The sequence below is a fragment of the Nesoenas mayeri genome, assembly GCF_963082525.1.
Source record: "Nesoenas mayeri genome assembly, chromosome: 3".
NCBI classification, from domain to species: Eukaryota; Metazoa; Chordata; class Aves; order Columbiformes; family Columbidae; genus Nesoenas; species Nesoenas mayeri.
The window spans coordinates 21,666,302-21,687,898 of record NC_137544.1 but is presented as its reverse complement, the minus strand read 5'-3'; the positions used below and the strand labels follow the sequence as shown (position 1 = coordinate 21,687,898).

The window sequence follows — 21,597 nt, the reverse complement described above, 5'->3', positions numbered from 1 at the left end:
AGTTTCGCAGCCTTGTTCTCGGGCTCACACCACCTAAAGTGATTGGAGCACTTGATGTCGTTCTAAGTGCTTTAATTTGGAAGAGATTCAAATATCACTCGCTCCCAAGACACATTAAGCCGGTGTAAGCCTGTGCCGTAACGAAACACAATCGGAAACAAACAAAAGGTTTGTCGCCGAAGATTAGAAACCCTTGGAAGTTTCAGAGAAGTTGAGGTCGAAGGACTTGGATGTGCATTTATCGCTAAACGCCGCACGTCACCGGCATCGCTGTTAAAACTGGGGCACGGGCAGTCTAAGAATTAGGTTACGAAGGCGACAGAAAACGAAGCCGTAGGTGAAAGCCCCTTCGGCATTTTCCGCCGGCTGGAAGGCTCCCCTCGCTCCCCTCCCTCGGACCCATCCGCACCGGCCCCACCGCATCGCCCCGCGCCGGGCTGGGAGGGGCTGCCCGCCTCCCACCCGCCCCGAGGTGGCGGCCGCCGAGCGGTCTGGAGGGTCCGCTCCGGGGGGCGAGACGAGCCGGAGCGCCCTGCGTTTTTAATATGATGTTGCTTAATTATTTGATTTCTCTAGCCGACGGTGTTTCAAAGGACCGCGGAGGCACTCGACCAAGCCGGCCGCAAACACCGCCCTCCCAGCGGGGAAAGCTGTCCCTGATCGCCCCGGCGACCGGGGGCAGCGCGGCAGATGCGTCCAGCCCCCGGCGCCCGCCTCCGCGCTTCGGATGCGCGCCCGCGGACTTTTCCAACCGCGCCGAGCCCTGCGCGCCCGCGGCGGAGCAAATGCGCGGAGCCGGCGCGGGTAACGCGCGGGACGCACCCGCCGCCCGCCCGTCCTCGGGTGCCGGGCTGAGGTTACGCCGCCGCTCGGGGCCGGGCCGCCCCTCCGCGGGCTGTGAGAGGCCGGGGGAGCACCGCGGCCCTTCCGACGTACCCGCAACCGCCGCGGCACGGCGACCGGGAAGGAGAAGGGGAAAGCGGTGTAGATGGCAGCGCGGCTCCGGCCCCGGCTCCCCCGACCCGTCCTCGCGGGGCAGCCCCGAGAATCACGCGCTCCCAAAATTTAAATCGCCGCCGGTACTGCGGCTCCGCGAGCAGCATCGCCCGCCCCGCCGCTTTCTCCGGCCAAACCGGCCGCAGAGGGTCCGTCCGCCGTCCCCCTCCTCCCCGCCTCCTCTCCCGCTCTCCGCGGCCGGTGCCAGCCCGCAGCCGCCCCGCGCCGGTACAGGGCACGCTGCCACGCAACCGTCCTGCCCGGGCTGTGCCGGAGCGAGACCCACGCCACGGCGAGACCCACGCCACGGCCAGCGCGGCGCCGGGACGCGCCGATGATGGGGTAGGACGCCACAACCGACGGCGCGGCTGGCGCGCCCTCGCCCCGCTGCCCGGGGACGCGTCCCCGACGGCGCCGGTCCCCGCACGCAGCGGCACCGGCACCCCCATTCCCTCCGCTGCCTGAGCGGGGGCATCCCGCCCCGACGGCGGCCCCCTCCCTGCCTCCCTACCTTTTTCAGCGCTGACATTCTAGTGCATTATTAACGCGGCGGGCGCGGGCTGCGCGCGGGGCTGCCGGGTCAGGCGGAGGAGACGCGCGGCCGGGAGCGGGAGGCGCGGCGAGCGCCCAGCATCCCCCCGGCGCCGCTCCCCCCGCCGGGGCGCCGCCGCCGCCCGCTCCCCGCGCGCCGCCCGCCGCGCGCCGCCCCCCCTGCCCGCGCGCACCCCCGCCTTCGCTCCCGCGCGCGCGGCGGCGCCCGCCGGCTCTGCGCAGCCGCGCGCCCCCTGCCGGCGCCCGCGAGCACCGCGCCGCACACGGCGGGCGGACGGGGCGGGGCCGCGCGGGCACGCCCCTGCCAGCCTCTCCACCAATCGTGCGCGTCCATTGCTGTGACGGACAGGCGCGGCGGCGAGCAGGAAGAAGGGTGAGCGCGGGGCCGGTTGGGCTCCTCGGAGGGCGCCGCCGGGGGCCATGGCCCTGAGCTGGAGGGAAGGTAAGGCCGGGCCGGGTGAGGGGCTCGGAGCGGCGGTGTTACTGCTGCCGTGCCTGCTCCTTGGGGCCGGGGACAGAGGCAGCCGGGGTGAGCGGCCCCAGGCGCGGCCGCCCTCAGCTGAGGCGCGTTCCCAGCGGGCGCACCGTGCTGCCCACGGCCGCGCCGCGGGACCCGCGTGTCCCGCTCCTCGGCGCGGGTAAGGGCGGCGGTTCGCCGGGAGCGGGCCAGGAACGGAGCCCGGAGAGAGGGGCGACCCGTGCCCAGGTGCATCCCCGGCGGGGGCGCGGGGCTCGGGCTGAGCTCGCAGCTCCGGGCCGGTTCCCTCCGGCGCTGAGACGCCGGGCAGAGCTCCTGCTCTTGTTCCTGCCTGGAGGCTGCGAGGGGCGATAAATAAAATTACTTAATCGTGAACTATTCTAAGGTGAACGCCTTTTTTTTTTTTTTTTCAGTGTGTATATGCATGTTTACTCGTTAGTGACCACATAGCGTGGCTTATTTAAGGCATGTTAGCACAATGCTAAAATAACCATGGTACTGTGCTTGCATAGCAAAAAGAAAAAAAAGCCTTCCCCTGTCCAAGCGTAACTTCAGTGTGGTTTGCCTTTATGCTTTGTAAAGAATGGCCTTGTGCGGGAAGAATGCAATATTAAAAATACAGATGTTCTTGAAATGATATCTTGTTCTTAAGGGGGGTTGAGTGTTGCTGAGCTGTAAGAGAGCTGAGTGCTTGCCTGCTGTAGTGACTTTGTGTCTGGCTCTTCAGTTTTCAAGCAGTTCTAACAGGCTGAAACTTTTATTTTTCCTGGAAGGATAACAATGTGAGAGTGAGACTGAACAGCAAGGGGTAGTGTATAAGCTGGCTGACTGCAGCTAGTGATAGTTTTGAAGGAAGTATAAAAACAAGGTAGGATTTTCTGTGGTTTAGATGCAGCTTCATTATGAGAAATGGACAAGGCTGATGAAATAACTGGTTTTGCTTCTAGTGCGACTTCCTTTCAGGAAAGGCAGATAATTACACGTTGGTTAGAGTTGGGAAGAGTGAGTTCATCTACTCATAAACAAACATGTAACTGTAGAGCTGTAAGGGGGGAAACAAATTTCAGAGCACTCAAATTTTTTAAAACCAAAGGTCAGATAAAGAAACACTTGTTTCTATAGGGAGGAAGAGAAAGCTGAAATTATTGTGCTGAGTGATGGTCTTTACTGTGTGAAGTTATAAATGATTTAAGTTGTCTTCAGCCACACTAAGGAATGCTGACTTAAGATTGGGATGAAAATACAGTGAGGAATAAAAGAATGATGGGATGCCATGTGGTCACCTGAGATGAAATAACAAAATTGCAAGAGTTTATAACCTTGTCTGATTGGTCTCTGCAGTCAATACATGGACATTTAAAAATATTTTTAAACATTTTAAAATATATGGGTACATTTTTAAAAGACAGGTGTCTCAGACAAGAGCTGAAAAACTTTTACATGTGTCTCTTTAGGGTTGATTTTACTCCTTCACATGGGAATAGGTTGAAGATGTTGAAGATTAACTTTTGTCTGCATTACATGTGAACACTTAGGCTTTTTATTTTATATTGAACTGAGCCATAATACAGAATAAATGGGATGGTCAACAGCTTGTAGGTTATGGGTCTGATTGTCAATGAAGAGAATCTAAATAGCCGAAACACAGTAAGACAGCACTGCAGGTAAGTAAAACACACTTCATTTTGCCAGGAAAGGATTGGGCAGGTGTAACTGAGAAAGCACAAAGATTTTGAGTTTTGTGGGGCTTTTTGTTTTCAGTTGCTCATGTACCAATGATTCGTAGCAAGGTAGAAGCAATTGTCATATGTATTACTGCCAGGATGATTATCCTCTCTGGGGCATCTGGATTCATAATTCATAGCTGTTAAGAGTCATCAATTGTGTCTTTAAAACTGTAGTAGTAATTCTTGAAAGTTAGTGCAGCCCCAAGGTAATGCTATTGTAAGGGGTTATAGAGAGGCATGCCAGCTGCCAAAGGGTAGAGTTAAGATATTGGTGTAGTTATAGTATAAGTTATTGACCTTAACTGCTGATAAAAAGTGATATGGAAGTTACTATGACATATAAAGAATGATCCAGTGGTGCTACAGGGGACGTCATATTTGAGCGATTAAACTGAAAAATCAAACGCAGCCAATTGATAGTCATCAACACTAACAAAAGGTTTTAAACAGTGAGAATATTTAATCGAGCAGTGTTATTTTGCTCTCTTTGCAATGAGTCAGATGACTTGGGCTTGCAGCAGGAAGCTCATACTTAATAGGGCTTGAAATGAGATTGCAGTTCCTTAGCTTTAGGGGTTTGTTGGTTTGGTTTTTGTTGCTGTGTATTTTTTTTTAAATGGCCATATCAGATATTAAACAACTTAGTTCTTGCAGAGAAAAACACACTTAAAGAAAAGTTTCTAATTTTTTAAGAAAAACCTTGCTTCTTACAGATCTTGGTTGTTTGGTTGAGTTTTTTTTAACTCAGCATAATTTTTGGAAAATATTTTAGGGCTTTTTTTCGGGGGGGTGGGGAAGAACCCATTTTTTTAAGGTGGATATATTTTCTTTCATCAGTGTATGTTTATCAGTAAGGAAAATAGTAATTAGAAATTGAGTTTGGTGCCTGATATTGGTTTCTTTTGCTGTGGGAGAGGTTTCTTGCTCCCTCTACCCTCCCCAAGCAATTAACAATGCATGTTGCTTTCAGTGACCAAAGATCTGTTACAGCTCATCACGATCTAAATTTTACTTGGATTGTAGTTGAACAAATCAAGAATATCTGGTTTTTTGTTACTAAATGTAGAAGTTGCCCTAGAGCAACTGGTATTGAAGAAGAGGCAAAAATGACACATCTAATGGCTTTGTATTTAGAAAGTCTGAGGGGAACTCACACTCACACACTGCACAATATGCACAGCCTGTCATAATGTGGTCTTCAGCGTTCTGTATTTTCTGTGGATGGTTGGTTTTTGTGTGTGTGGTTTTGTTTGGTTGGTTTTGGGTTTTTTTTCCAGGATAGGGGCTGGTTTGGGGTTGGTTTCTTTTTAGAAATTATGCTTTGGAGTAATTCTTGTCTACTTGGCAGTGAGATAGGATGAACCACAAGTGATAGATAAGACTGTTTAAACATACTAGGATATTTTTAGGAATGGGTGTATGTACTTGTGTTATTTAGTAAAAGACGTAAGTGGGGGAGGAGGTGATGTACGTGTGCCATTTTCGTGTGTTGGTTTGGGGTTATTTTATCTTTTTGAACAGTGTGTGATGCCTTTCACTCAAAACTGGTTTTGAGCTTGTTATCAGTAGATTTCTGGAATCTGTGGGCTATCTCAGAGCAATTCCTAAAAAGTTAAGGTTGTGTTGTGGTTTAACTCCAGCCAGCAGCAAAATACCACGTAGCCGCTCGCTCTTTTCCCCCAGTGGGATAAGGGAGGGAATCAGAAGAGTAAAAGAGAGAAAACTCATAGGTTGAGATAAAGACAGTTTAATAGATAAAGCAAAAGCCCCCCACACAAGCAAAGGGAAACAAGGAATTCATTCACTGCTTCCCATTGGCAGGCAGGTGTTCAGCCATCCCCAGAACAGCCAGGCTCCATAATGTGTAATGGTGACTTAAGACGAAAGCCATTACTCTGAATGTCACCCCTGCTTCCTCCTTCTTCCTGCTACTTTATATGCTAAGCATGATGTCATATGGTCTGGAATATCCCTTTGGTCAGCTGGGGTCAGCTGTCCCAACTGTGTCCCCTCACAACTCCTTGTGAACCCCCAGCCTACTCACTGGTGGGGTGATGTGGGAAGCAGAAAAGGCCTTGGCTCTGTGCAAGCCCTCCTCAGCACTAACTAAAACATCCCTGTATTATCCACACTGTTTTCAGCACAAATCCAAACCATAGCACCATACCAGCTACTATGAAGAAAATTAACTCCATCCCAGCCAAAACCAGCACAGACTGTTGTTTCCAGTAGGCAGCATCTGGTTTCTTATGTTTTCAGTTTTCTTTAGTTCAAAATGTTGAAAACTCCTAGAGAAGTTTGCATTTCTATTAAGAATTGCCAATGGCTTAAGTTAAAACTCCATTTATGACTAGAAAGAAAATAAAAATTCTCTCTCATTGAAATTTTTAGTTTTTTTTTAATGATGGTATATTTGGTATAATATTTATTTCTGTTATATGCATATATACATATGTGGGCATGTTTGCAGAAATTGCTGGATATTCAAGTCACAGCAAAGTGGGATATATTTACTCTCTGAAGAAGGCTATGTAGACATTCAATTGTATTTGTGTTTTATATGATATGGATTTATGAAGTTTCCTTTTAAATAAAGCTTAAATGATGCACAGTCTTGTGGAACTTTGCCTGTGCTAAGTGATACTACCCTTGCCAGTTTCATGGTTTGTTTTGTAAATAGTGGTATATTGAGCTTCATTTTAGTTTCATATGGGCAGAGGCAGCAATCTGTCTTTTTAAAATTTCCAGACTTTTCTCTTCGCTAATCTGAACTCTTACTTTTTTTTTTACAGTGTTCACCTATTGTTATGGCAGTGAGTTAGGCCAGTGTAGTACTATTTTTCTGTTTTCTGTGTTGCCCCCAGCATCTACCATGACATTTAACTTTAGCGCACGTGCGTGGTACAGTTTACTCACTTGAAGCCATATGCTTTTTTAATCCAGATAAAAGTTCTTTAGGTTGAAGTCAGGTTTAAGTTTACTGAAACTTAGAAAGTTTATGCCTATGCTGGTGGGGACTGGTCTTGATGATCAGTGATGTTATATGTGCATAGTCTTTATTTTTCCCACCCTCTGAAAATCTGTGTTGGAAAAGACTCTTCCAGCTCTGGTTTACAGTTGGCCTGACTTCAAGTAGCCAGAATTACTACTACTAATAATATTCAGTGAAGTTGAGCTTCTTTAGTAAGACTGAGTGAGATATCTTTAGATGTTTTGAGTGAGACCTGTTTGATTGCGCAAGGTAAGATCAAGATGACCGTGCACTATGAGAAATGTATTAAGTATTGTGAAAGATGTTTAGAAAAATGGATAGCATGCATAAATTGAAATAATGGTGAAAATGTTCTGTTTTCCCAGGACTGTAGTAGGAAGTACATATCTTACAAGGTTTCACTACAAGGCAGACAAGGCTCTTATGAACAGCTGGAACAAAATCCTGATGTTCTCATTGTATTGGTTATGTAGCTTCTTACCATCTGTGTCATGCCAAGTTTATTAGATGTCTAGGAGCTTGCGGTTACAATTAAGGTGGCCTACTGAGAGATCTTGAAAGCCTTTGTTGAGACAGGATGGCAGGATCTATTAGTCAGATTCTTATTGAACTACACAGTCATGCAGAATTTGATGACAGATGTACCACCAGTATTACTGATTTCAAACTGCAATGTGACACAGATCATGCTTGAAGCTGAGTCAGTTTTGTCTAAGCTAACAAAACAAAATAAATATCTGCCTTTTTTTTTTGTGTGTGTGTGTGTCAGGAATAAGTTACTGGTTTGTATCTGCAATTGTTATAAATGATACTGGCCTGGATGTACACAGGTGAATCTTGGAGTTGTAGATCACCTTTCCATTGTGATTCACTCCTTAATTTAGGTGAATACATAAATATGGAGTATGTGATGACTATATTATTTGTCTTTTCTTCCTTTCTACACTACTGACATGTGCTATATACTTATAAGTTGCTCTTGTTCAAAAGTTGTCTTTGATAGGAGAATGGTATATTACTGATATGTTGGATAACAAAGTGGTTTTCCATATATTATAAAAATCAGTGCTAGGTGAAAAGATAAATGAAGCCACATTTTATGGACAACTATATCTGAGCACAAAACTGGAGGTTTTTTACACTATGCAGTTCATGAACTGTAATACTAAGGAGTAAAACTAGGCAATTAACATGTGAGCTTAATGTCTAATGGGATATAGAACACCAATAGATGCTGTTTCAGTGAGAATAATGTCAGAGGTCTTGAGATGAACCTCAATATCGTGAAGTTAGTATTACAAACTAGATTGAAAATGACAGCATCTGAGCTTTTGTGCAGCTCCCCATGACATTTTAATTAACAACTGTACTGAGATGCAGATGGCGGATATCTACTAGTTCAGGCACAGAATTCAGGTGAACTTGAATACAAGTAAATTCTTCTGTTGATTCACAAAGAGTACTTGTGTGTTCTCCTTTTTCCTGCTAAATAGATAGTCTTAACTGCTAAAGCTATTATTATAGATGTTATACTGAATGTCAGCAAGATTGATTGTGAAACTGGGAAAGAGGACCACTACCAACTTACGTGTAGACATTCTGTCAAAAGCTGTACAAACTTTTCCCTTTAAGCTGTTATCCAAGTTTTATGAGTCTAGTGGAATTAAAAGATTGTGTGAGGAGCAAGTCCAGTTAAAAAGAATCAGTTTGTCACATCAGCATTTCACCAAGGTGTTCCTACTCAGTCTTAATTCTGAGTGTTGTAGTTAAAAAAAAAAAACAAAACAACCAACCAACCAAAAAACCACTAAGCAACACCTCCTTGACATCTGCTGACCCAGATGATAACAGCTCGGAGGGGAAATAGAGTGAACAGCTGAAGATGTTGTAGATGATCTGCAGAATGGCATCCTCTTTGACCAAACACAAGATCTCGTAAGTTGTTAGCTTCTGTGTTTGTCTACATGTGCCTCTTTCAAGAGGTAGTCAGCTTCACCCTGAATTTTCTGCAGCAGATGTTTCAGTCCATACTTTCATCCTGTTCTGTTCTTTAGCCACTGTCCTAAGAACCTGTTACCGTAGCTTCACCTGTGGGATGAGGACTGCTTTGTGTGAACACAAAGCAAAATACTGTAAAATTGGATGCTTTCCATTCCTGTGTATGTAAAACTGTACTTCAACCACAGCTAGAATTCTGCATATTTCACACTTTTTCCTCCCTCTTTGGAAAGATCAGTTTTGTTATTCCCATGACAATGCTTTGCTTTGCACACACTTTATGGTGGAATGGAATTATGTCGCTCTTGGAAAAGCTCGTGTCACTGACAGCAGGAAAATTACATTTTCCTTTTCTTCTTCCTGACTTAAACAAGAGCATCCCTTCTTAAATATAACATAACACTTAAGATGATCTGAACCATCAGGCTATACAGGATGGAATTGCATGTCACTACATTCTTTTTCTTGTATAACTGTGCAGCCTGAACATTTTTGGAAATGTGAAAGTCATATAAAAGTGAATGGGAGTGGGAAAATGATAGCCTGTTCAGCTGCCATGGAATGCTTTGTTCTAGTTAATTCCTCCCTTTTCTGTTTGATTTTAATCTGTTGGTAGTTGCTGAGCTGCTATCCCAAGTCTGGGAATATTCTTTGCAGCTAAGTGATCTCTACTATAAGAGGGGTTTGTACTTGGTGCAGTATCACCTGTGCTGTGTACATCTTGGATACCCAGTGGCTGGTCGGTAGAATTGGTGTCTTGTATTCACTAGGTCTCTGGAGGGGTGTATAAATGGCCTTGCATGTGTCTACTGTTGGACATCATAACTGCAGTCTGAATTCTACCCTTAGCGTCTGAAATATAAACTAGGTGCCTTTATCTTTTTGAGACTTGCGGAGCTATGACCTGAGAATCACTGTGGGTTAGGCCAGAGTGAAGACCTTTGTTCATCAGTTTGGCCAGCTGAGCAACTCCTTCAGAAAGAATCCAGAAGACGTAAACCACGAAACTCCATCCTGTATGGTTAAAGGGCAAGCAAGCTTTGTGGGGAATCATTTAAGGGAGTGGACAGTAGCTTCTAGTCAAAGGTTATCATCAGTCTTCTGCCTGCTAGCTGGTAAGAATGCCAGTCTGGTTAACATTTTCTGGATGTAGCAGTATCTTAAAATGCTTTTACGCTCAATTGCTTTGGGATCTAATGAAATCCAGGTATCTCTTTTTCAAGTGATCCAATTCAGTGTCTTTGGTCAAGAGTTGCCTGTCCAACTATGATTAAAGAAGAGGAGATTATCCAGGCCATACAGTTGTTATACCCAACTAGGCAAGGCCCTAAGCAGTCTGTTCTTGTTGATCCTTCTCTGAGCATTAGGATTAAACTAGATGATATCTGGAGGTCTCTTCCAACCTTAACAGTTCTGTGATTTTTATGACCATTCTGTGAAGTAATTGGCCTTTGTAAGAGGTGTGATGCTTACATAATAAAAGAGGCTTTAAGGATTTAAATCCTTTTGAATATCAGAGGGTAATTCTGCACTAACAGAGATGAGCTGAACATTTTAATGAGACTTGTCCATATGTTCTGCATGTGGATTATCATTCTGTCTGCTCTTTCCATCTTTTCTGTTCTGCTGTACTAGCTTTTCTTCTGCTTTAGCGGAAATAGCATGTTAACACATCTCACACATGGGATGGTTTCAGCAGAAATTCCTGACTTTTCCCTTTTTGGAAGACTCTTCTGTTTGTAGGAGAGACCAAGTAGGGCACCTTGCAAGCTTCACAGAGTTCTAATGTGTTCAGTGCTCTTGGTGCCACTTATTTTATTCTTGCTGCCCAAGTTGCATTTGAGTAGGCATAAGGCAACCAATTGAAAAACATGGTGGGGGTGCTTAGAGTATGTATGGCAAGTAGCCAAAGGTACATGGTAAGCATTCTCCACAGAAATGTTTTTGAGGAAACGGTTGCTTCCTACACTCACCTGTACAGGAACACTTCTGATGTTGTTCAGAACTTTGTTTAGTTATTCAGCATACTTTTGTTACAGTTTGTAGTCTTAACTGAGTTTGAAGTCATGCTGGCAACCCCAGGAGAACCTTTATAAATCTGCAGTGCTATTTTAGTGTTGGCACCTATGTGTGTTTGTGGGTAGTCTCCTTATGTACATAAGAAACTGACAGTGGTGTCCATTTAATATGTAGATGGCTAACAGTGCATTTATTTGAAGCAGTCTTTTTTATCTTCTCACAAAATTGTGGTAGAAAGATCCTGGATGTTTATAATTTGTATCACTAGCCAGCAAGTGTTCTGCACTCTGTTTCTTGGGATTATACTTTGCTTTGTTTATGTTATGTCAAGCTCTAGAGACCTGATGCTTTTTCAATTTTCTAATGTATTTGTACTTCACCGTTTACACCTATGATTTGTCAAGAATTAACCATGGAACTAGTTTGGTACTTGTTCTCATTTCTGAAAATACTGTCACCTTTTCATCACTGAGGAATTCCTGGAAAGATACATCTTCTGGTGTTGCTTCAGCTCATTACACAGTAGGAACATTCAGTGCTTTCAATTAATAGGGAGGGTATTTTGATAGTTGCATGTTTTCACATGAAAGTGATTTTTTTTTCACTTTTGCAATCTAATATTGTCTTCTGAGTAAGCTTTGCACAGTTGTAGGTCAGTTAGAATTGAATTTTTTTTATTGAAAACGTTGAGGCAATTGGACTAGGTTGTCATTGTAGGTCCCTTCTTACTGAAAAGTCCTATTCCAGCTGAAAAAATACACCAACTGCTCTCTTCATCTTGTGTTTGCAGCTTTCTGCATCTCAGGCACAAGGCCACAGTGGTTTTTGAAGCTCTAGAAGTACACAAAAGCCATGTACTTCACTGTAAAATGGCATAGGCTTTTAATAAGCTTTCATTTTTCTCTTTAATCTTTGTAACCTTGTTAGCAAAGGCAATGTCAGTGTAGCATGGTCTTCCTCTACAGCAGAAAAGCTAAGACTGTCTTTAAACCTTTAGGATTTGGGCCAGGTATTTCAGTTAATATTATTAGTGTGCAGTACCTCCTTTTGGCTATATGCCTAGCTCTTACATTGTGAAGTTTTCTTTGTGTAGTCTTGAACTGTGTTCAATCTATTCCACAAAACTGGTGTGGCATGCACAACTCTTGTCCTCGCCACCACACATGTGAATACAGTCTGATGTCTGGTAAATCCACGTAGATTTGGAACACGAAGTCATTGCTGGTTGATTATAAAGTCTACTGCTTCTCTCACCTTCACTCACCTTCAGTGTGTTGTTTTCAGCATTATACATCTCACAGCATAAAGAATATTTCCACTTTAGTGTTGATGTCCTCTCAGCTTCCTAGAGGTGAAATAGCACACAAAACGTGGCAAGGACTTCTTCACAGTTCTATTTGTGCTTTCGTTTGGACTCTGGAGATACCAGCAATGGAAAAATCTTTCCACACACTACTCAGAACTGAAATGGCTACTAAGTCTGCTATGATAACACAAAATGCCAAATTGTGGTGGTGCTTTGGCCATGCTCATCTAACCTAGAGGCTCAGAGCTTTTTCCAGTTGTCACTGTGTAACCAGGTGTTCAGAGCTGTGTCTTCCTTCAATAATGTCTACAGCTACAGGAAAATTTTCCTTCACGTTGCAGAATTGAACTCAAGAAAGCATCTTCAGTCTTCAGTAGGTTGGGAGTAAGGAGCTATCAATTATACCTCAGAGAAGCAGAGCTGTGATAAGCTACTGTGATAGGTTTTTAAAGACTTCCTGCATATTGGGTGAACTGAAGTCTTCTTTTCATTAATTCTTGCCTGGTCTCTTCCCTGTAAAACTTCTTGAATTACTCTACTGTCCCAGATTTTGTAGGGACTTGCAAGCAATGCAGTGCTAATGCTAACAAACATTCTGTGTTGCTTTCAACATGAGTTTTACATCAGTCCCGTTTCTGTCCCCTAAACCTCTTAGCTTATCTGCTTTCCTCTCTCACTTCCAGTTTCTCATTTGTTCGGGAAACTGCTTTGTTCAAAAAGAGAGATGTATTTGCAGTAGTTTTTTTTTTTTTTTTTTTTTCCCTTTTACCTTGTAATTGGCTTTTTATTGCTATTCACATTTCTTTCCTGTTCAATTACAGGCTCAGTTCCAGAGATAATTCCCCTCAAACTATTCTTTCTCTTCAAAACCTGGTATTCCAGTCTGGTAATATGTGAATACAATTGTAAAGAATGTCCTTAAAAACATATTCCATAGAATATATTACATTCACCTTCTTGTACCTTGTGCATTAGCACTGTGTGTAAATGTGACAATTTTTGTTGGTTCTGACTCCAGATAGTGTAGCCCTGATCCTTCTGCGATCTCCCTCGTATTTTCTTTCAGTCTTTTTTTTTTAAAAACACATCTCAAAATTGTATATGTGTGTTTAGAGACACCAGTCTGGTATGAAGAGTAGAAAAGTGTTCCCAGAGTGGTCTCTTGAAAGCCTACATGAATCTGTACAGATCCTTCATTAGTTATGTTGACTGGAAAATAAAGGCAACAAATAACCATATGTACTTGGCTATGCTATGGTGAGAGCAAGTCTCACGACATTTTGGAACTCTGATAGGTTAGACATGTCTTTGGTAGTACATATTTTTCCTTAAATTTTCTTTATTGCAAATCCCCTATTAAAAGAGAGTTCTTTTTAAAGGTTTGAGCAGTTCTTACCAGATGGACTAATCTCTGAAGCTGCGCAGTGCCAAAGACATCAGAGTAAAGAGTGTTTGGAATAGGGGAGAAAAGCTGCTCTGTAGCATCAGGCAATATACCAGCCTCCTGTAATTAAGCCAATGCTCATAGATATCACAGGATATCTTTTTTCTTTTTTTTTTTCTTTTTTTTTTTTTTCTTTTTTTTTTTAGGTAATTGCAGCAATAAAACCCTAAGAAAAGACCATCTTCTGTCATTTGAGAAATGTTTTGGTTGCTCAGCTGTGAGACTCTTAACTTAGCAGAGTGCTGCTCTGGAGTGTGTAAAGCTGCTGAGTATGGCAGGATAGATATTCCTCAGAGCCTCATTTCCTTGTTCATTGATACGCAGACAAACTTGTTCAAAAAGTTTTGGACTGCAGGCAGATTTTTTTCGGGCTAGAATATACTCAGGATTCAAAATAGTTCAGACTAAATCAGTCAGGTTTTTTCAGCTGCTTTCTGTTGATACCACCTTCTCCATTTTCCTGAGGAAGGATACTGCTGGAAACATGGCTTCCTTCTGCCATCAGAAGGTTTGTGATACATCTGGTCGTGAACAAGGACCTAGGTCATACCTAGATGTCACCACTGCTCATTTCTGTTCTGTTGTGATTATTAGGATTTGCAAGGCCTCTGAAGAGCGGGCTTTGCAGTGCCAAGGTGCACTGACACGGGTGTGAAAGCATTGCAGGCAGTGATGCACCCCCCCTCTGCATCCAGCTGCCTGTGCCTCCTGAAAACTCCAACCTGTAAGGCTGGATGTTGCATTGGTGTTGGCAATTAAACCACATCTTTGCTGAAGTAGATCTATTGCTGCTACTGATTTTTCTTTCTAAGCAAGAGAGATTTTTGTGGAAGAACACTTCCCTCAGTGTTCACACTCTCCAAAGGCAAGCGTTGTTTCACCCTGTTTCTGAAGTGTAGGTATTAGAGATGGGGAGAGCTCCATGTGAATGAGAAGGAATGAATGGCTCAAAACCGCTCTCGTACTGCTTTCTGAAGCAATGCTAATGTGCATATGAGTGTAGTCTCTGTATTTTAAAAAGGAAAAAAAAAGTAAAGTCATTTTTTGTGGGGGTAACTGAACAGATGACTAGGGAAACTGGATTTTGAGCTTTAAATACACTGTAGTTATGAGGAGGCTGCCTCTCCTTGGGAGATTTGGAAAAGATCTATTTCCATATATGGATTCATTGGTATCTCAATGATCGTTTACTTTGGGAGAATAGCTTCCTCGGTGTAAGTGCCTGGATGCTAATTTTGTGTACTGGTTTTGGCTGTGTTAATTTTCTGCATAACAGCTCCTATGGTGCTATGTTCGGATTTGTGGTAAAGTGTTGATAACACCCCAATATCTTGGTTATGGCTGAGCAGTGCTTATGCAGCGCCAAGACTGCGCTGCCAGTGAGTAGGCTGAGAGTGGGCAAGAAGCTGAGAGGCGACACAGCTGGGACAGCTGACCCCAACTGAACAAAGGGATATTCCATGCCCTGTGATGTTGTGCTCAGCAATAAAAGGTGGGGGAAGGAGGAATCTTTGGAGTGATTGTGTTTGTCTATCCAAGTAACAGTTACATGTGATGGAGCCTGGATTTCCTGGAGATGGCTGAACACCCATGGGAATGAGGGAATGAACTTTTTGTTTTGCTTTGTATACAGGCATGGCGTTTGCTTTACCTGCTAAACTGTCTGCATCTCAACACACAGTTTGTCTCAGTTCTACTTTTCTGATTCTCTTTCCCATGCCACCTGTGAGATATTGAGTGAGCAGCTGTATGTGGCTTAGTTACTTACTGAAGTTAAACCATGATGTTTAGTAATGGCACTACTAGAGTTAGAATGCTGCCATGTCAGTAGCAGTACTAGGGGAGAGAATCCAGAATAAATCTCTTGGATAACTTGCGTTAGAGTCAGAGATCTGCAGAGGGCAGTTAACTTTGTTGAATTACACTGCTTATTTCTGTTTATTTTCTCTGGTTATCATCTGAGGAGAGAAATTGTGGATTTTGTCTTTCTAGATGTAGAATATCCTGGCAAGGGAACCTAATGAAAATAGACTTTTGAAACACTTGTTGGTGCCTGTCTTTCTGGGGATAGTAGTCTTAACTCATAAATTGCAAAATGGATTGTGCTTACTTGATGGGGACATCTCTGGCAACTTGTCACAGGTTTTTTTTCACAGCACTGAATGACGGATAAGAATTTAAAAAAAACAGCCTTCATAAGCACAGTTTCCTGCACAAGTATCTCTTCAGGCTTACAGACTTTTTCATAAGGTCAACAATTATTCAATAGATGGGGCACAAGCAAAAACTGATAAAGTATGAACTAGTAAGAACTCAAGAAGTCTAACAAGACGTTCTGCCCCATAGTTAGTCATTTACATGACAATTGAAACGTATCACCAAGGTACATCTGGATACATGACTAGAAGATAAAGTTGGTCTCTCAAGGACTGGTGGTTCAAGGATTTCTCAGTTTGATTATGGTGATTTTTTTCTTTTAAGTTGTAGTAGAAGGGAAGTTATTTATTGAAGAGTTATGTGATGATAGTATGTTTTTCTGTTAAGTTGCAAAAGGAGCCATTCTTCTTATAAGAAGTCCTTTCCTCTTGATAGAATTGTTTTGTTAAGAATCTGCACCAAATAGCTTGTATAGTGTCCATACACTGTATGTTAAATTTACAGTTGGAACTTGGGTAACATATTTTTCTCCAAATGTGTCTTTTTCACTCCTCCCCCATCCCACAATATCTGCTTGACTGTGTAGGATTCGTGAAACTGGGGACGTTGTTTTGCAGTAGATAAATCTTTTAGTATTACTTTATATTTTTATATAATATGTAATTGCAAGTGATTGAAATATGCATGCATATAAAGATGATAGTTCTGTTGATGAGTAGATTATTTGCATATATTTCTTTAATCAAATGATGCTTGCATTTGAGTAACTCGTAACAGATTGCTGGTGAGAAAGGGGCCCATAAGAGAAAGAGGCGTGTAAGAATACTTCTAATTCTGTAGAAATAATTGGGTTACCATGTGTTTCTGCTGCTGTCTACTTTTAGTTTTTCTGTGTGATTAAATAGTTGTAGCTTGCTGATTTTAATGAGTGATTCAATTGCAATGCCTCTGTGCCAGAAAAGAGACCTGCATTTTGAGCAGCCTTAGAACACTTGTGTAGGAAGATACTTGTTTTAAAAGAAATTTTTAAAATTAATGTTTATTTAGTGTGTAAATGTACTGTACTAATTTATTGCCAGAATGTAGTTGAACAGAGGACTTTATATGTAAACTTGCTGGTGAACTCTGGAATTTTAAAGCTTTTTTTCTGGACTTTTTTTAGGACTTTGATATGTTTTCAGCTTTACCTGTGAGAGGTAGGGGTTACTGAAGACAGACTTGTATGGAATATGAAGGAAACTATCTCGTATTAATTATTTAAAACACTGTATTTCTTTCTGTTTAAAAAAATGGTTTCTTATCCCACAGTGTTCATAGGGAAAGTACTGAAACGACTCTATCCTGAAACTTCATCATCTTCTCTTGCACATACTTCGACTAAAGAAGAGGAGGCGGGTTCCAGAAATCTGGGCTCAAAATCCAAAGAAAAGGATTTTGATAACGTTCAGACTTCATCAGCAGGGGCTAGCACATCAACCGCTACACTCGGTAAATCATTTAAAGGTGAGACTGCATAGTCCTTTTTCTGATAATATGCTTTTAACTATAGTTACTTTACTTGAGAACAGTATGTTATCTACTTTTTTATCTGTTGATACCAACAGACAAATTTGAATACAAGGGCTAGCGGTACTTAATACCTAGAACATCTGAGGTCAATGCAGAAGTCCTCTGTTTATACCTGGTTCTTAATATATTGTTCTTCAGGTTAATGAAACAAAAGCTTTTTATCCAGAATCCTAATACAGCTAAAAAATAAAGCTCACGGGGAAGGGAACACGAAGTGAAAAGAACAGTTCTGTATTTAGGATTTTCACAGCAAAGCAGCAAGTCTGTTCCTGAAACTAACAGCAAACTAACCAAGCATATTTTCTATTGGAGGCAAGCAAATGCTGTGGTTGTACAAAGAGTTCTGCCTTGATTGTTCTACAAACGTGTACTTTAAAAAAAAAGTCTTGAAGAAGGTTGCAGTGATAAACTCATAAGAAAAATAGAAATCAGTTACTCATCTGTGAAACCAACAGATAGCCTAACTATTCTTCTCTGATTTTGATTTTATTTAAATTTAAGAAGCTCTTGCATGAATAGTCATTTACATGTCGTGATTTTTATGGCATTGGGCACTGAAGGTACGAGTTAGTGATAGGTTATAAGATTTGGAGCAATAAACTGTGTGGGATTAGAAAAAGAAAATCATAAAAGCATTGAATTTTTTGATCATATACTATTTTAGTTACCTTCTTTCTTGTAGACCATTTAAGTAACAGTAGTCAAAGGTGGACAATAGAAATGGAGAGGTGGATATTTTTGTGTGTGCTAATATGAACTCCTTGCTAGAAAGTGATTATTTAAGCCCTGCAAAATCTACTGAAAAATTCAATTGTGACAACTGAGGATTTCTTCAAAAAGAAGCTGACTTAAAATCTAAGTATTTTTTAGCATTAACAGCTTTTTCCTGTAGAACTTATCCCAATGTTTTACTTGCCTTTAACAGTTATTTTCAAATTGTGAAAATACCATTACTGATATGCACAACCTAACTCCCTCTAGATTCTTCTTTTTATTGGAATGCAGCTTGCAGCATTGCCTTAAATATCTGCATCTTGACGCGTAATAGGGACTTATGCCCATAAAATGTAAAGATCTTACTTTTTATATCCTGTAAATATTTGCATTTATTTGCAAAATTATTTGCATTTGAGATAAGTAGAAGTTGAGACGTCTAAGTGTATAAGAGATCAGGACCCATGTAAATGACTGGTTCTTATCTAATAAGTTTAATAATTTAGTATCAGAAAGGATTGTCCCACAAAGCTCCCCACATAGTTCTGGAACTAAAGCTCAGAATAACTGGCAGTTGAAGAAAAATTCAGAGGGACACTGTCCTTTGACTACAGAGTGAACTTCTGAATGATATTTGCATTTTCTTTGGGGAGGTGGTAGTTCTGTTAGGGGGTGGAGAAAACGTGGAGATGCCACACTTCTTCTGAACCGCAAAGGAGGGTGGTCACATCTTATATCTTGAAATGGGAGGGGGGGAGTATTTGTTTTTTGTTTGTTTTCCCTGAAGTGAAAGAAAAAACCCAGCAAACCCAACCATCTGCTTGTGGCCAAAACTTCCATTCAGAGGCATACTAAGATGTACCTTCCCTTTGGATTCTAGTTGTCCTAAATCAGTTGGGGTTTTTTTACCCTATTCTACCAAAATACGGAAATGAGTGTATCCAAAATAGGGGTTCCCTCACCCTCAGGACAATTAGATAAGACTTTTTAAACATTTTTCCCCTTGAGGAGCTTGATTATTCCATTTCATGAGCTGTAGTTTTTAATTTTCAGAAGATTTAAGAAAGGAGCTTTTTCTTGCTTCAACATAAAATTAAAAGACTGTCTAGATAACCACCTTTATTACCTTAAAACCTTTAAAAATTACACATACATGTAATAAACTTGAGCCTTCTTGGCAGTGGAAGTATTAAAGAGAGCAATGGAAAACTGAAGGTTCTTTCAAGTAAGTGGGCTAATTTTTTTTCTCTAAGCTTGTGAATATGCTTCCAAGTGTGGTATTATAAATGCTTAAAAACCTGCTGTACTGCAAACAAAAGTGTCTGGCAAAAGACTGAGAAAGCATTTTTAAGGGTGGATAGCTCACTTGGTTCTGAGCTTTGACTAAATTTTGTTCTGAGGATTCATTTTGTTTGGTGTTGGCCCTTGTTAGGGCAAGATCTACTTGCAAAAAGCATTAATTTCGTGGAGAATGTTTCTCTTGAGGTCTGCAGTTCTGTGATTTCTTTACTTTTGTTGATACTTTAAAACCTCACTAATCACTTTTAGTAGTTTTATAGTATATTTTTGAAGTAGACATTCATGCTTCTGAGTAGGGACTTACTGATTGTAGAAGTGGCTTTTTTAATGGCCTTCTTAGTCTCAGACTTTTTTCTTGGTGAGAATTACAACCAACTTTTGAAGGACTTGGGATTTACTGATCAATGTTTAGCATTTTCCTTATAAAAATTAAAATTTAAGAGTTGCTGCAGAAGTATAATTGTATGTGAGCAAAATGTATTGTATACAATTTTTCTGTATAGAGCATGCCGTTGCACTTTTGTTTGTGTTTTCCTTAATTCTGAGAAAGGAAATTGAAATGCAGAGAGCCTGGGCAGACTCTTGGGTCTTGCGGAGGACACCTGTTTGATCACTTTTTATCTCCTTCATTCATTTAATGAAGAAATTATTGAAGAATAATTAATGAAGAAAAATACTAAACTAGTATTACTCCTCAGTTTTAGGGTTTTTTTTTTCTTTTTTTCTTTTGTTTTTTTTTAAAAAAAAGAGAATCCATATTATGTGATATGAATAGAAAAATGCAATTTACTCCATATTAATTAAACAAAGACAATGTCCACCAACTGTGCAATATCTTTTCACCTTTTTCCATTGAAGTTATTAGTGCTGACAGTATGCTATGTTTAAGAAATCACCACTGGGACACCTGGACTGTGTCCTTACTCATCCTAATCCTGTCTTTCTGCAGCCATTCTGTTATAGAAAACTTAAGTTTGTGACAGAAGTGCCTAGAAGACAGAACTTTATTTAAAAATATGCATGGACAGCCCTGGTTTTTAGTTGATGGAATTGATGAAGTGCATATGCATAAGAAATTAAGCTCTAGCAGTACCCAGTGCAGTAAACAGCTTTGAGACTTGTTTAACAATTCAGCTTCGTTTTGTTTGGTTAATTACTCTGAAAAACTGTCTGTTTTGAATAAGCTAAGGAGAAATGGTCATTATTATACAATGAAGTGTTGTTACACACTCTTGTTTTTCTCTCAAGGGTTTAAAAATTCTCTTATTACATACTGTATTATAGTGACATTATACTGTGAAAATGAGATTGATACATGCAGAAGTGAGTAGGGTATTTGCCTGAAGACGCCAGTCTCTGGAGGTTATGGTAGAAATGGTGCCCAACCAGAGTTACCAGCTGGTAGCTGTATGCTGGGGGATGATGTAGAGATCTGAGGTTTGGGAGAGCAGGAGAGAAATCAAACTCAAAACACAAACAGATAAACCTGCCTTTGTTCAGGCTGAATGGGTTGCATGTATAATATCTGTAACTTTTGTTGTGACAAACAGCTTCATAGTTCAGTCTCCAGTTCCCCTAGCAATGCTTTTTTTTTTAATTTTCATTTTGCTAGTGGTTAGCAGATTCCTTCCTTTTCAGGTGTTCTTATGTATATGCATTCATTCATTCTTCTCTTCCACATCTTCATTTCAAACAGCTTACCTATCATAGAGAAATCTGCTGGCCACTGTGACAAATGAAAGCAATTTAACAAGTAACTCATCTAATAGTATGTAGTTGTTGCCTAATTGGAGTAGAAATTGCCAGCTTTAGCTGTGAGTGTAAACAAGCTCTGAACCTAAATGTAACCAGCTGCAGGAAAACTAATTATCTTGAGAAAGGAAATGGGAAAATGGCTTGTGTAAGAATGTGGTAAGATGGACTTGTTTCAGCTAGAGAAGGGCTTATAGACAGTCCTGAGGTGAATCTAACTATAGCATAGTAATTATGTGTGTTAATGTGCCCACTGTCCACCTTGTCCCCCTGTTTGAAATGATTTTTAATGTTTTGATGACAAACCAGGTTGTGGGAGATGCCTCTCCTGCTCCTGTGTACACTAGGGAGTTTATTACTTCAAGCTGCCATTGTCAAAATCATAGTTATTCAGAGACAATGTTTGTTTTCTACTTTTTCACGTGCTTACTTCCCAGCAACAGTACCCTCTAACCATTATTTGAAAAGAGGAGATGCTTATCATGTGAACTTGGTACTGAACTAAGTTCAGGGCAAGTGATTTTCCATAACGTTTTGTGGTTTGCAATATTCTTGTACACAAATGGGAAGGGACTCTTACTGATGACTTCCAAT

General features: G+C 41.6%; 1 protein-coding gene across 3 annotated transcripts in view; it reads left to right on the top strand.

Annotated features, from left to right (window-relative positions):
- Nucleotides 1-1,909: 1,909 nt before the first annotated feature.
- The window catches only part of ERICH1 (glutamate rich 1), an 88,917-nt gene continuing 69,229 nt past the window's right edge, over nucleotides 1,910-21,597 (top strand). For 2 of the 3 annotated variants that reach the window (XR_013922007.1, XM_080342306.1), the window contains exons 1-2: nucleotides 1,910-1,990; nucleotides 16,978-17,172. Coding sequence is in view for 2 of the 3 variants with exons in the window: in XM_080342306.1 (XP_080198432.1) it covers nucleotides 1,969-1,990; nucleotides 16,978-17,172 (217 nt within the window). In the remaining variant the exon portion in view is untranslated. The remainder of the gene's footprint in view (nucleotides 1,991-16,977; nucleotides 17,173-21,597) is intronic. The other variant, XM_080342307.1, reaches the window with a different exon arrangement.